This window comes from Lethenteron reissneri, chromosome 10 (genome assembly GCF_015708825.2).
Source record: "Lethenteron reissneri isolate LAM-NWPU_2019-01 chromosome 10, ASM1570882v1, whole genome shotgun sequence".
Lineage (NCBI taxonomy): Eukaryota > Metazoa > Chordata > Hyperoartia > Petromyzontiformes > Petromyzontidae > Lethenteron > Lethenteron reissneri.
Genome location: NC_083788.1, coordinates 939,302 through 953,857, shown reverse-complemented (window position 1 = coordinate 953,857; position 14,556 = coordinate 939,302). Strand labels below are relative to the sequence as shown.

The window sequence follows — 14,556 nt, the reverse complement described above, 5'->3', positions numbered from 1 at the left end:
CGATACGAATCCGTCGATCCGAGTTTGAGTCTCGCTCACGGGCACAAAAAAACAGTGGCAGCGAATATAAAACAACGTCTCCTAATGGCCAGTGTTTAAATCGGCACGTGAATCGTTACACTGTGGCAACCCCCCTACTCCACCTTCGATAATCACGAAGCATTCCTCCTTATTTAACTCGTATTCAAAGCGAAAATGATCAAATGTTGCTGGCACAGTGCACTGCGGGGAAATGGTGGCGTGAGTACTGCACCGCCCGGCCAATCCGAGTTCGAGTCCCGCTCACGGCCGATACCGCTGACTATTATCTGTAACCTGGGCTTCCTCCCCTAGGTCGACTCAGCCTCAAATAAGTACCTGGTGCGGTGTGTAGTAAACATCAACACCAAGGAGACAAAGGTGGCCCGGGTGTGGTGCTGGCCACCCACCACCTTGTGTGCCGTGCCGGCCTTCACAGGGACTCGCTAACAGCACTTGCACCAAGTCTGTTACAGGCTATAAGGGGGATCTTTGTCATTGGGGAGCCGTGGCGCAGCAGTTAGCGCTGCGCTACGAACCCGGCCGACCCGAGTTCGATTCCTGCTCACGGTCAACACCGGTGATGATTATCTGCAACCGGTCCTGGGCTTCCCCTAGGTCAACTCGGCCTTAAATGAGTACCTGTGCAGTGCCAGCCTTCACGGGTGCTACTCGCTAACAGCACTTGCCCCCAGCAGTCTGTTGCAGGCTCCAGAGTGGGGGATTATCTCGGTGGTTGAGGCCTGGCACTTACCGCGCCCCAGCCGTCCCAGCCGTCCTGCGTCCGCGCTGCGCTGTGCTCGCTCACAAAGTCCCAGTTGTCGATGTCAGCCGCTGGCGCCCCGGCCTGCGACTCGTGCCCAAAGTCATCCCAGAAGGTCCCGTCAGCGCACTTCCTGCTGTTCTGTGCCGCTGTGTCGCTATTGGTGGGGGGGGGGGGGGGTGGTGGGGTGAAAGAGGGGGGGGGGCGGTGATTGAAAAGTTGCACAGCTGCTCCAGTGGCTTCCTAATGTCGGAAGGAAGAGCGTTCCAGACGGCCGCATCATTATCACCAACACCATCATGTATGTGAACCGCACGCAGCCAACCGTGCTGATCGGAGGTGCGGGGAGAAGGACCACAAACTAAACACACAAATCAGTTGTAAAGAAATGAGTTCTTCAATGGAGGCCGCTGTGGGTTACCCCTCTCGGTGTGGCGAGTCGACTCCGGGCAGCGTCTCGTGGCCCTGTCTCCCCGACCACAGGTTCGACACCTCCCTCCAGCCCTTGGCTCCCACGTCCTGCATCTGGGGGATTGGCACCGATGGGGATTGCAGAGAGAGAGGGGTCAAGTTAACAATTTGTAGAGGGTGCGCGTGCACGCGCGTGTGTGTGTATTAACCCTTTTTAGCCCGCTCCAATGACGTGCGTTGTACGTCACCCCGGTTTTTCTTCAGATTCTATTCTGATTTACGTTCGTTTACCGTCATCGGAACGGCATTGGAAGTAAAGAGGTCTCGTGTGTGTACGTGCGTATGTGTGCCCGTATGTGTGCGCGTGTGTGTGTGTATGCGTGTGCGTGCGGCACAGTTTTGACGCCGGCTATCGTAGAGTGGCGGCGGCCGTGTGGCTACTTGCCATCCCTGTAGTCGGCGTACATTTAGAGCAGCAGCCAAATAGGCGTCACGTCCATTCTAAATGTGTGGAGGGAAAAACCCGGAGGACCCAGAGAACAATCCACGCGACCGCGGCGAGAGATGCAAACTCCAAATATACAGCAGCCACCGTGGCGCACCGGGATAAAACTCACTCACCACCACCACCAGCAGCAGCAGCAGCGTCACGACGGACAGTGCCGTGTTTGCGAGCAGAACGGGCGAGACAAAGCAGAAGACATGGGGGGGGGGGTAGGGTTAGTGGTGGGGGGCTGGAGGGCAATGCCGGGAGGAGGAGTCTCTGCACGAAAGGCCTCCTGAGAGCCGGAGGATGCGTTCCTCGTTACGTTGTGATTGGCTGTTGTGATTGGCTGTTGTGGTTGGCTGTTGTGATTGGCTGTTGTGATTGGCTGTTGTGATTGGCTGTTGTGGTTGGCTGTTGTGGTTGGCTGTTGTGATTGGTGTGGTTGGCTGTTGTGGTTGGCTGTTGTGGTTGGCTGTTGTGATTGGCTGTTGTGGTTGGCTGTTGTGGTTGGCTGTTGTGGTTGGCTGTTTTTCTGCAAAAAAAAGGTCGTGGCTACCCGGGAATTTCACGCCCCCCCCCCCGCCCCCCCGCTGATGCCTTCGCCGGTGTCAAAAGCCACCCCCTCCCGCCCACCATCTACCAGACTGTTTCCTCTCATCGCTGCTTTGCGTTCACCCGCCGTGCTTGCAGGACACAGCGGGCTCATCACAACTCACTCCTGCCTCTCTCACTCCCTGCCTCTCTCACTCCCTGCCTCTCTCACTCCCTGCCTCTCTCACTCTGCCTCTCCCACTCCTGCCTCTCCTCACTCCTGCCTCTCTCACTCCCTGCCTCTCTCACTCCCTGCCTCTTCACTACCCCGCCGCTCTCACTCCCTGCCTCTCTCACTCCCTGCCTCTCCTCTCATCCCTGCCTCTCTCACTCCCTGCCTCTCCCACTCCCTGCCTCTCTCACTCCCTGCCTCTCTCACTCCCTGCCTCTCTCACTCCCTGCCTCTCCTCTCACTCCCTGCCTCTCTCACTCCCTGCCTCTCTCACTCCCCGCCGCTCTCACTCCCTGCCTCTCTCACTCCCCTGCCTCTCCTCTCACTCCCTGCCTCTCTCACTCCCTGCCCCTCTCACTCCCTGCCTCTCCTCTCACTCCTGCCTCTCTCAACTCCCTGCCTCTCTCACTCCCTGCCTCTCTTACTCCCTGCCTCTCTCACTCCCTGCCTCTCCTCTCACTCCCTGCCTCTCTCACTCCCCGCCGCTCTCACTCCCTGCCTCTCTCACTCCCTGCCTCTCCTCTCACTCCCCGCCGCTCTCACTCCCTGCCTCTCTCACTCCCTGCCTCTCCTCTCACTCCCTGCCTCTCTCACTCCCTGCCTCTCCTCTCACTCCCTGCCTCTCTCACTCCCTGCCTCTCTCACTCCCTGCCTCTCTCACTCCCTGCCTCTCCCACTCCCTGCCTCTCTCACTCCCTGCCTCTCTCACTCCCTGCCCTCTCCTCTCACTCCCTGCCTCTCTCACTCCCTGCCTCTCTCACTCCCCGCCTCTCCTCTCACTCCCCGCCGCTCTCACTCCCTGCCTCTCTCACTCCCTGCCTCTCCTCTCACTCCCTGCCTCTCTTCACTCCCTGCCTCTCTCACTCCCTGCCTCTCTCACTCCCTGCCTCTCTCCACTCCCTGCCTCTCCCACTCCCTGCCTCTCTCACTCCCTGCCTCTCTCACTCCCTGCCTCTCTCACTCCCTGCCTCTCCTCTCACTCCCTGCCTCTCTCACTCCCCGCCGCTCTCACTCCCTGCCTCTCTCACTCCCTGCCTCTCCTCTCACTCCCTGCCTCTCTCACTCCCTGCCTCTCCTCTCACTCCCTGCCTCTCTCACTCCCTGCCTCTCACTCCCTGCCTCTCTCACTCCCTGCCTCTCTCACTCCCTGCCTCTCTTACTCCCCGCCGCTCTCACTCCCTGCCTCTCCTCTCACTCCCTGCCTCTCTCACTCCCCGCCTCTCTCACTCGCCTCCCTCTCTCACTCCCTGCCTCTCTCACTCCCTGCCTCTCTCACTCCCTGCCTCTCTCACTCCCTGCCTCTCCTCTCCCTCCCTGCCTCTCCTCTCACTCCCTGCCTCTCTCACTCCCCGCCTCTCTCACTCCCTGCCTCTCCTCTCACTCCCTGCCTCTCTCACTCCCTGCCTCTCTCACTCCCTGCCTCTCCCACTCCCTGCCTCTCCTCTCACTCCCTGCCTCTCTCACTCCCTGCCTCTCCTCTCACTCCCTGCCTCTCTCACTCCCTGCCTCTCCTCTTACTCCCTGCCTCTCCTCCCACTCCCTGCCTCTCTCACTCCCTGCCTCTCCTCTCACTCCCTGCCTCTCTCACTCCCCGCCTCTCACTCCCCGCCTCTCTCACTCCCCGCCTCTCTCACTCCCCGCCTCTCTCACTCCCCGCCTCTCTACTCCCTGCCTCTCCTCTCACTCCCTGCCTCTCCCACTCCCTGCCTCTCCCACTCCCTGCCTCTCTCACTCCCGCCTCTCTCACTCCCCGCCTCTCTCACTCCCCGCCTCTCTCACTCCCCGCCTCTCTCACTCCCCGCCTCTCTCACTCCCTGCCTCTCTCACTCCCTGCCTCTCCTCTCACTCCCTGCCTCTCCCACTCCCTGCCTCTCTCACTCCCTGCCTCTCTCACTCCCTGCCTCTCTCACTCCCCGCCTCTCTCACTCCCTGCCTCTCCTCTCACTCCCTGCCTCTCCCACTCCCTGCCTCTCTCACTCCCTGCCTCTCTCACTCCCTGCCTCTCTCACTCCCCGCCTCTCTCACTCCCCGCCTCTCTCACTCCCAGCCTCTCTCACTCCCCGCCTCTCTCACTCCCTGCCTCTCCTCTCACTCCCTGCCTCTCTCACTCCCTGCCTCTCCTCTCACTCCCTGCCTCTCTCACTCCCTGCCTCTCCTCTCACTCCCTGCCTCTCTTACTCCCTGCCTCTCCTCTCACTCCCTGCCTCTCCTCCCACTCCCTGCCTCTCTCCCTGCCTCTCTCACTCCCTGCCTCTCCTCTCACTCCCTGCCTCTCCTCTCACTCCCTGCCTCTCCTCTCACTCCCTGCCTCTCTCACTCCCTGCCTCTCTCACTCCCTGCCTCTCTCACTCCCCGCCTCTCTCACTCCCTGCCTCTCTCACTCCCTGCCTCTCCTCCCACTCCCTGCCTCTCTCACTCCCTGCCTCTCTCACTCCCTGCCTCTCTCACTCCCCGCCGCTCTCACTCCCTGCATCTCTCACTCCCTGCCTCTCCTCTCACTCCCCGCCTCTCCTCTCACTCCCCGCCTCTCTCACTCCCTGCCTCTCTCACTCCCTGCCTCTCCTCTCATCCCCGCCCTTCCTCTCACTCCCTGCCGCTCTCACTCCTGCCTCTCTCACTCCCTGCCTCTCCTCTCATCCCGCCTCTCCTCTCACTCCCGCCTCTCTCACTCCCTGCTCTCTCACTCCCTGCCTTCCTCTCACTCCCCGCCTCTCCTCTCACTCCCGCCTCTCTCACTCCCTGCCTCTCCTCTCACTCCCTGCCTCTCCTCTCACCCTGCCGCTCTCTCCTAGCCCTCGCCTCTGCCTCTCACTCCCTCGCCTCTCCTCTCACTCCCCGCCTCTCCTCTCACATCCCTGCCTCTCTCTCACTCCCTGCCTCTCCTCTCACTCCCCGCCTCTCCTCTCACTCCCTGCCTCTCCTCTCACTCCCTGCCTCTCTCTCACTCCCTGCCTCTCTTCTCACTCCCTGCCCTCTCACTCTCACTCCCTGCCTCTCCTCTCACTCCCCTGGCCTCTCCTCTCCTCCCTGCCTCTCCTCTCACTCCTGCCTCTCCTCTCACTCCCGCCTCTCCTCTGCACTCCTGCCTCTTCTCACTCCCTGCCTCTCTCTCACTCACTGCCTGCTCCTCTCACTCCCTGCCTCTCCTCTCACTCCCTGCCTCTCCTCTCACTCCCTGCCTCTCCTCTCACTCCCTGCCTCTCCTCTCACTCCCTGCCTCTCCTCTCACTCCCTGCCTCTCCTCTCCTCCCTGCCTCTCCTCTCACTCCCTGCCTCTCCTCTCACTCCCATGCCTTCCTCTCACTCCTGCCTCTCCTCTCACTCCTGCCTCTCCTCTCACTCCCTGCCTCCTCTCACTCCCTGCCTCTCCTCTCACTCCCGCTCTCCTCTCACTCCCTGCCTCTCCTCTCACTCCCTGCCTCTCTCTCACTCCCTGCCTCTCCTCTCACTCCCTGCCTCTCCTCTCACTCCCCTGCCTCTCCTCTCACTCCCTGCCTCTCCTCTCACTCCCTGCCTCTCCTCACTCCCTGCCTCTCCTCTCACTCCCTGCCTCTCCTCTCACTCCCTGCCTCTCTCTCACTCCCTGCCTCTCTCACTCCCCTGCCTCTCCTCTCACTCCCTGACCTCTCCTCTCACTCCCGCCCTCTCTCACTCCCCTGCCTCTCTCACTCCCTGCCTCTCTCACTCCCTGCCTCTCCTCTCACTCCCTGCCTCTCCTCTCACTCCCTGCCTCTCCTCTCACTCCCTGCCTCTCTCACTCCCTGCCTCTCCTCTCACTCCCTGCCTCCTCTCACTCCCTGCCTCTCTCTCACTCCCTGCCTCTCCTCTCACTCCCCGCCTCTCCTCTCACTCCCCGCCTCTCTCACTCCCCGCCTCTCTCACTCCCTGCCTCTCTCACTCCCTGCCTCTCCTCTCACTCCCCGCCTCTCCTCTCACTCCCCGCCTCTCTCACTCCCTGCCTCTCCTCTCACTCCCTGCCTCTCTCACTCCCTGCCTCTCTCACTCCCTGCCTCTCCTCTCACTCCCCGCCTCTCCTCTCACTCCCCGCCTCTCTCACTCCCCGCCTCTCTCACTCCCTGCCTCTCTCACTCCCTGCCTCTCCTCTCACTCCCTGCCTCTCCTCTCACTCCCTGCCTCTCTCACTCCCTGCCTCTCCTCTCACTCCCTGCCTCTCTCACTCCCTGCCTCTCCTCTCACTCCCTGCCTCTCTCACTCCCCGCCTCTCTCACTCCCTGCCTCTCCTCTCACTCCCTGCCTCTCTCACTCCCTGCCTCTCTCACTCCCTGCCTCTCCCACTCCCTGCCTCTCCTCTCACTCCCTGCCTCTCCCACTCCCTGCCTCTCCTCTCACTCCCTGCCTCTCTCACTCCCTGCCGCTCTCACTCCCCGCCTCTCCTCCCACTCCCTGCCTCTCCTCTCACTCCCTGCCTCTCTCCCTGCCTCTCTCACTCCCTGCCTCTCCTCCCACTCCCTGCCTCTCCTCTCACTCCCTGCCTCTCTCCCTGCCTCTCTCACTCCCCGCCTCACTCCCTCCCCATGTGGACCCCCTGCCAGGACCTCCACCTCCCTCCCACCTCCCCACTTAGGGCGCAGCCACGGTGGCTAGGAGATGTCAACTACCTCGCCTGGTATGCAGGAGGTCGTGGGTATGATCCAGACCTTGACACCTGCTCTGTATAGCTGTAGTTTTCGTGTCTCTCTCTTCGTGGTCGCGTGGATTTTTCTCCGGGCGCTCCGGTTTTTCCCACCCACATTTAGAATCAACGTCACGCATTTAGAGTATTTGGCTGCGATACATTTCCACGTGATGATGATGCTGATGATGAGCCACCTTCGTTGTGCTATAACCTGTGATGGGCAGCGTCACAAAGAGCTGCATAGCTCAGTTGTGGGGCCTTAGCTGGTCAAATGAAAAATTGTAAAAATTGTTTTTTTTTTTATCCGGAAATGCGGTTTGCATTTGGACTCGCTATAAATTCCAAAATTCCAACACTCGTTTCTATTCCTCCGACCGCTCCACTTAGGAAGGCTCCCCCCCGTTGCTTTTTCCACCCTCCCCCCCCCGAGTTACCACCTGCACCTTTGAGATCGCCTCAATGAGCGCGTGAAGCTGTTCACCACCTGCTATTGTCACCCATGTCGAGACGTTCGTCAAGGAAATACAACTAATGGTCGGAGTCTCGGGTCAAGGTCCATCTTCACGACTCATCGGAGTGCTCAGAATGCCTGGCTGCTTCGCGCTCTTGCGTAGACCACCCCGGGGATGCGCGTCGCGTCCGGCGACTGTGATCACTCAACACAACGAGGGGCGAGCCTCGCTGCGAGACCTGTCTCAAGGTGACGGGGACTGGATTGAGAGCAGCACCGAGCATGGAGGCGAGAGCTCCTGGTTCGGGAGGCAAGAGCGCACCGCTCCTGGTTCGGGAGGCTAACCTCGCACCGCTTCGTTCAAGTGCAAAGTCGGCACGTGTGCGTGTGTGTGCGTACGTATGTTAGAGGGAGCGGTGGTGTAGCGGTTAGCGCTGTGTGCTGTGTTCCGAACCCAGCGAGCCGAGTTCGATTCCCGCTCACGGCTATCAACACCGGTGACGATTATCTGAATCGGTCCTAGGCCTCCCCTAGGTCGACTCAGCCTCAATTGAGTACCTGGTGCGGTGTGTAAACCATCGTCACTAGGGAGGCAAAGGCAGCCGGGCATGGTGCTGGCCACCCACCACCCACTCGTGTGCTGTGCCGGCCTTCGTAGGTGCTGCTCGCTAACAGCACTTGCCCCAACAGTCTGTTAAGACTACACGGGGGTGGGGGGGCGGGGCTTTGTCTTTGTATGTCGAACTTCTTTGGCACGACGTAGCCAACCGTGCTACATCGGAGGTGCGTGGGGGGGGATAATTAAAATTACCCAAGACGGGAACTGAGCGAGGGAACCATACTAACGAGACGGTAAACAATTAAATTACAAAATATAATCGCAACGCCGAACCGTGACGATTAACCAAATTTCTTGGAGAGGCGTGGGTGATAGTTTTCACAAGGCAACGTGTTTAACGTGTTCACGGTGGGGTTACGGGGTTGCGGTTAATGGTTCAGGAGTTTTCGGTTAGTAATTTTTAGGGTATCGGTCAGTATTTGAGAAATTATCGGTCGGTCATGCAGGATAAAGTAGTCCCTCGGTTGACGGTAACATCATCGGTTAACGTTTCTCCTCCCCGTCATGACCCCGCCTGCCCACCAACCATGGTTTTCGACCGCCGTTAACATTCCGACCGCTGGCGACGCGTTCACGCGACGCCAGCGGTCGCGCCAATTCCAGCCAATCAGAGCCGCTCGTTAAGTGGGGGCTGCTAAGCCCTCACAGCCAATCGGCGGCTTCCCCCGTTCACGGGCGTTTAGACCTCGGGCTTGGCTTCAGTTGACATTACGTTTATCCCCCAGTGGACCACGGCTACTCTTGCAGACTCGTGGTGAATTCCTCCGCACATTTCGAGCGACAGGTTACAGCGGGCCTCGTCGGACGGATTAAGAAATAAAAACCGTTGACCGAGGGACTGCCGTAACCGTACCGGTTGTACGGACGCAAGACTCGGGCGCGGAGACGGCGCTGGTTAGTTTTAGTGGGTCTCGGGGGGTTTAAGCGTCCACGGCTTTCGTTCGGGGGGGGGGAGGGGGGGTGGGGGAGCCGACGTGGGTGCTCGTGACCGACTGCGCGCCGCCCTCCCGGATACCTTGGTGGCCAGGTGTGAGACCGACGACGACACGTCGTCCAGAATCTTGCCGTCCTTAACCTACAGTATACATGCACGTGGCCGTCATGCAACAGCACACACAACACACAAAGACAAACACACAAAAAGACACGCGCACACAAAACATGCAAAAACACAAGCACACAAAGACGCTCCCCCGCCGTGTAGCCTTTGACAAGGCTATCGCGGCAAGTGCTGTTGGTGAGCATCGAAACTGTATTTCTTTTTTTACCCGGTAAGGCCCCACCACTGAGCAGCTGTGTGGTTCGTATTCAGAAGCGACCCTGGACCATTGCTCAACGAAATTGGCTTAACCCCAACCATCATCATCATCATCATTGTCGTCGTCGCATGTAAATTTAGTGGCCAAATACTTTCTAAACGTGCCCGACGTTGATTCTAAATGTGAAAGAGAAAAACCGGAGGGCCCGGAGAACAATCCACGTGACCACGGGGAGAGAGAGAGCGACATGCAAGCTCCAATTATACAGCAGGCGTCAGGGTCGGGATCAAACCCACGACCTCCTGTAGACCAGACGAGGTAGTTAACATCTCCTAGCCACGGTGATGATGATGAGAGACACACAAACTCCAAATATACAGCAGGCGTCAGGGTCGAGGTTAAACCCACGATATCCTGTATACCAGGCGAGATAGTTAACATCTCCTAGCCACCTATTGCCAGTGCGCTACGAACCAGGCATTTGGAGGTCAATTCTCGGGCACGGCTTGCATCAGTGGCGAGAGGCAATTATTTATTATATATATAAAATCAACCCGTCCTGGGCCTCCCATTTAGGTCAATTCAGCTTTAACCCAGATGCTGGAGCGGTGTTTAAATCATCAGCGCTGGGGATAGACGGAGGCAGCCAGACACGCTATAAACCACACCCCACCACCCTTTTCGTGGATTGTGTGCGGCCTTAATAGGTGCTCACTAACACGTGCGGGCCCGCACATGCATGCACGCACGCCGACTTGCGCATGCCGAACGGTACGGGACACAGGCCAAGGTGACGGGTGTTTTGGCCGCAAGGCATCATGGGAATCCCCCATGATGCCTTGCACCGCCGAAGTGAACGAACGCACGCACACACCCCGCCGTGTTTTAAAATGAAACCACGGAGCCTCCAAACAGCAAATCGCTTTTACAGGCGGCCGTTTTGAGCGTTGCCCTCGGCAAAGCGATGTGACAGTCGCGTGAGCAAGCTTCGCCCCCCGTTGGGGATGGTCGGCGCGGGCGAGGCCTGCAGCGCGACCGCCACGCTCTGCGGCCGTGCGCCGTCGCCCCCCTGGATCCACGCGACGACGCTGCTGCTCGCGAACGCCGAGTGGGTCGCCACCCCTCGGCCGAGTTCACCTTTTTCTTATTTTAATTACTTTTACCGGGCGACACCTGGCCACCATCACAAACAATAGCTCGGCGAAGTGGCTTATCATCATCGTGTGGAAATATTTAGCGGCCAAATAATCTTAAACGCGTGAAGGTGGTTCTCAATGTGAAAGGGAAAAACCGGAGGTCCCGGGCAAAAATCCACGCGACTACGGGGAGAGAAAGAAAACACACAAACTCCAAATACACAGCAGCAGGTGACAGGGTTGGGATCGAACCCCACGGCCTCCTGTAGACGAGGCGAGGGAGTTAACATCCCACCACACAGTCACCTTGTCTGTCGCAGGCTTGATGATGTTATCACTCATCGTCTGGCTTAGCTCAGATGCCTGTGGGATGGGGGGGAGGGGAGGAGAGGGAGGAGAGGAAGGGTGGGAAGGAGGGAGAGAGGGAGGATTTATTGGTCAACCACCTGCCTTCTGGACGTACTTGCGGTAACGCGTCAGCCGCCGATGATACCGGAGCGAGAGGCCAAAGGTCATGGGGCTTCGACGAGAACCATCGGCGTGCGACGAATCGCGTGGACCCAGTTAAGCGTGGAAGCGTAGAGCGAGGGAAGGGTCGGGGGGGGGGGGTGTCACGTTCAGATGGAGCGGCTCGGGTAGATACACACGGCGGTGACAGGTAGGGGAATACAGCGACTCCTCTACTTACGCACATTTGACTTAACATATTCCTCTACTTACGACCATTTTAAATAACATACTCCGCTACTAACGAATACTCGACTTAACACACTCTACTTACGAATGGTCGACTTAACAGACTACTTTGTTTACGAACATTCGACTTTCAGAGAAACGAACAAGCCTGTCCCGTATGTCTGTTCACTGCTTGGACCGAGAGTCGTAAGGTCAACCGCTGCGCATTAGATGGCGGTGGTGGCATCTACATCTGCAGAACGTGAAGAACCAGTGGCATCTACATCTGCAGAACGTGAAGAACCAGTGGCATCTACATCTGCAGAACGTGAAGAACCAGTGGCATCTACATCTGCAGAACGTGAAGAACCAGTGGCATCTACATCTGCAGAACGTGAAGAACCAGTGGCATCTACATCTGCAGAACGTGAAGAACCAGTGGCATCTACATCTGCAGAACGTGAAGAACAGTGGCATCTACATCTGCAGAACGTGAAGAACCAGTGGCATCTACATCTGCAGAACGTGAAGAACCAGTGGCATCTACATCTGCAGAACGTGAAGAACCAGTGGCATCTACATCTGCAGAACGTGAAGAACCAGTGGCATCTACATCTGCAGAACGTGAAGAACCAGTGGCATCTACACCTACAGAACGTGAAGAACCAGTGGCATCTACATCTGCAGAACGTGAAGAACCAGTGGCATCTACATCTGCAGAACGTGAAGAACCAGTGGCATCTACATCTGCAGAACGTGAAGAACCAGTGGCATCTACTCTGCAGAACGTGAAGAACCAGTGCATCTCATCGGGCAGAACGTGAAGAACCAGTGGCATCTACATCTGCAGAACGTGAAGAACCAGTGGCATCTACATCTACAGAACGTGAAGAACCAGTGCATCTACATCTGCAGAACGTGAAGAACCAGTGGCATCTACATCTGCAGAACGTGAAGAACCAGTGGCATCTACATCTGCAGAACGTGAAGAACCAGTGCATCTACATCTGCAGAACGTGAAGAACCAGTGGCATCTACATCTACAGAACGTGAAGAACCAGTGGCATCTACATCTGCAGAACGTGAAGAACCAGTGGCATCTACAATCTACAAAGAACCAGTGGCATCTACATCTGCGCGGAACAGAAGAACCAGTGGCATCTACACCTACAGAACGTGAAGAACCAGTGGCATCTACATCTGCAGAACGTGAAGAAACCAGTGGCATCTACATCTGCAGAACCGTGAAGAACCAGTGGCATCTACATCTGCGGAAACATGAAGAACCAGTGGCATCTACATCTCAGAACGTGAAAAACCAGTGGCATCTACATCTACAGAACGTGAAGAACCAGTGGCATCTACATCTGCAGAACCGTGAAGAAACCAGTGGCATCTACATCTGCAGAACGGAAGAACCAGTGGCATCTACATCTGCAGAACGTGAAGAACCAGTGGCATCTACATCTACAGAACGTGAAGAACCAGTGGCATCTACATCTGCGGAACATGAAGAACCAGTGGCATCTACATCTGCAGAACATGAAGAACCAGTGGCATCTACATCTGCAGAACGTGAAGAACCAGTGGCATCTACATCTACAGAACGTGAAGAACCAGTGGCATCTACATCTGCAGAACGTGAAGAACCAGTGGCATCTACATCTACAGAACGTGAAGAACCAGTGGCATCTACATCTGCGGAACATGAAGAACCAGTGGCATCTACATCTGCAGAACATGAAGAACCAGTGGCATCTACATCTGGAGAACATGAAGAACCAGTGGCATCTACATCTGCAGAACATGAAGAACCAGTGGCATTGACAGCTACAAAACGTGAAGAACCAGTGGCATCTACATCTACAGAATGGGAAGAACCAGTGGCATCTACAGAACATGAAGAACCAGTGGCATCTACACCTACAGAACGTAAAGAACCAGTGGCATCTACATCTGCAGAACATGAAGAACCAGTGGCATCTACATCTGGAGAACATGAAGAACCAGTGGCATCTACATCTGCAGAACATGAAGAACCAGTGGCATCGACAGCTACAGAACATGAACCAGTGACATCTACATCTGCAGAACATGAAGAACCAGTGGTATCTACATCTGCAGAACGTGAAGAACCAGTGGCATCTACATCTACAGAATGGGAAGAACCAGTGGCATCTACAGAACGTGAAGAACCAGTGGCATTTACATCCACAAAACATGAAGAATCAGTGGCATCTACATCTACAGAAGGTGAATAACCAGTGGAATATACATCTGCAGAACATGAAGAGCCAGTGGCATCTCATATACAGAACTTGAAGAACCAGTGGCATATACATCTACAGAATATGAAGAACCAGTGGCATCTACAGAACGTGAAGAACCAGTGGCATCTACAGAAGGTGAAGAACAAATGGCATGTATATCTGCAGAACATGAAGAATCAGTGGCATCTACAGAACGTGAAGAACCAGTGGCATCTACATCTACAGAACATGAAGAATCAGTGGCATCTACATCTACAGGAGATTATGCAACTTTTAAAGCCATTCCCCGTGTTTAGTGTACACGCCGTACAACACGTTTGGATTCGACAGGAGTAAAGTTGGACTTACAAACAAATCGACTTACGAACAGACCTCTGGAACCCACCTCGTTCGTAAGTAGAGGAGTCCCTGTATTTATCTGGCTGGGATCATGATTTCGGCCCGACGTTATTCAGCTCTCGTAGAGGGGTGAAGGTCGTGTCGCTACGGTTCCCCGCGGTGAGTAATTACGCCTGTTAAAAACAACGGCGCTGCTGCTGCTGCTGTTGCTGCTGCTGCGCCTCTCTAAATGAAACACCACGCTGTGAACCGCACCCGCGAGGTCCGAGAGTCAGAGACGGCACGTGACGGGCGACCCCCTGCGACCCCCCCCCCCCCCCGCCTCACTGCGGCTTCGACGGGGGCCCACAATGTGTGTCGTTAAGAGTGGAATTTCACACAACCCTCTCTCTACCATCTCTCCGTCTCTGTCTCTTTCTCTACCATCTCTCCGTCTCTCTCTCTTTCTCTACCATCTCTCCGTCTCTCTCTCTCTCCTCTCTCCGTCTCTTTCCCCTCCACTCCCTCGCTCTCTACCTGCCCGCCTACCCTTGTGACCGAAGAAAATAAGCGTTTTATTTATATTTGCCACAGGCACTATATTGAATGGATTTGCGTCATTCTTACGATTAATGTAAAGGCCCTATTTACGCGAGAGATGGGGAGCGGTGGTGCAGCAGTTAGCGCGCTGCGCTATGAACCCGGCAATCCGGGTTCGATTCTCACTCACGGCCAACACCAGTGACGATT

At 56.7% G+C, this 14,556-nt stretch overlaps 1 protein-coding gene across 7 annotated transcripts in view; it reads right to left on the bottom strand.

The window, feature by feature from the left end:
- Positions 1-14,556, bottom strand: part of ARFGAP1 (ADP ribosylation factor GTPase activating protein 1) — a 44,032-nt gene that overhangs the window by 11,347 nt on the left and 18,129 nt on the right. For 3 of the 7 annotated variants that reach the window (XM_061549174.1, XM_061549178.1, XM_061549175.1), the window contains 4 exons: positions 10,850-10,906; positions 9,164-9,223; positions 1,203-1,306; positions 773-938 (listed from right to left, as the gene is read on the bottom strand). In XM_061549174.1, the coding sequence (XP_061405158.1) occupies positions 773-938; positions 1,203-1,306; positions 9,164-9,223; positions 10,850-10,906 (387 nt within the window). The remainder of the gene's footprint in view (positions 1-772; positions 939-1,202; positions 1,307-9,163; positions 9,224-10,849; positions 10,907-14,556) is intronic. The other 4 variants (XM_061549177.1, XM_061549179.1, XM_061549180.1 and 1 more) reach the window with 2 other exon arrangements.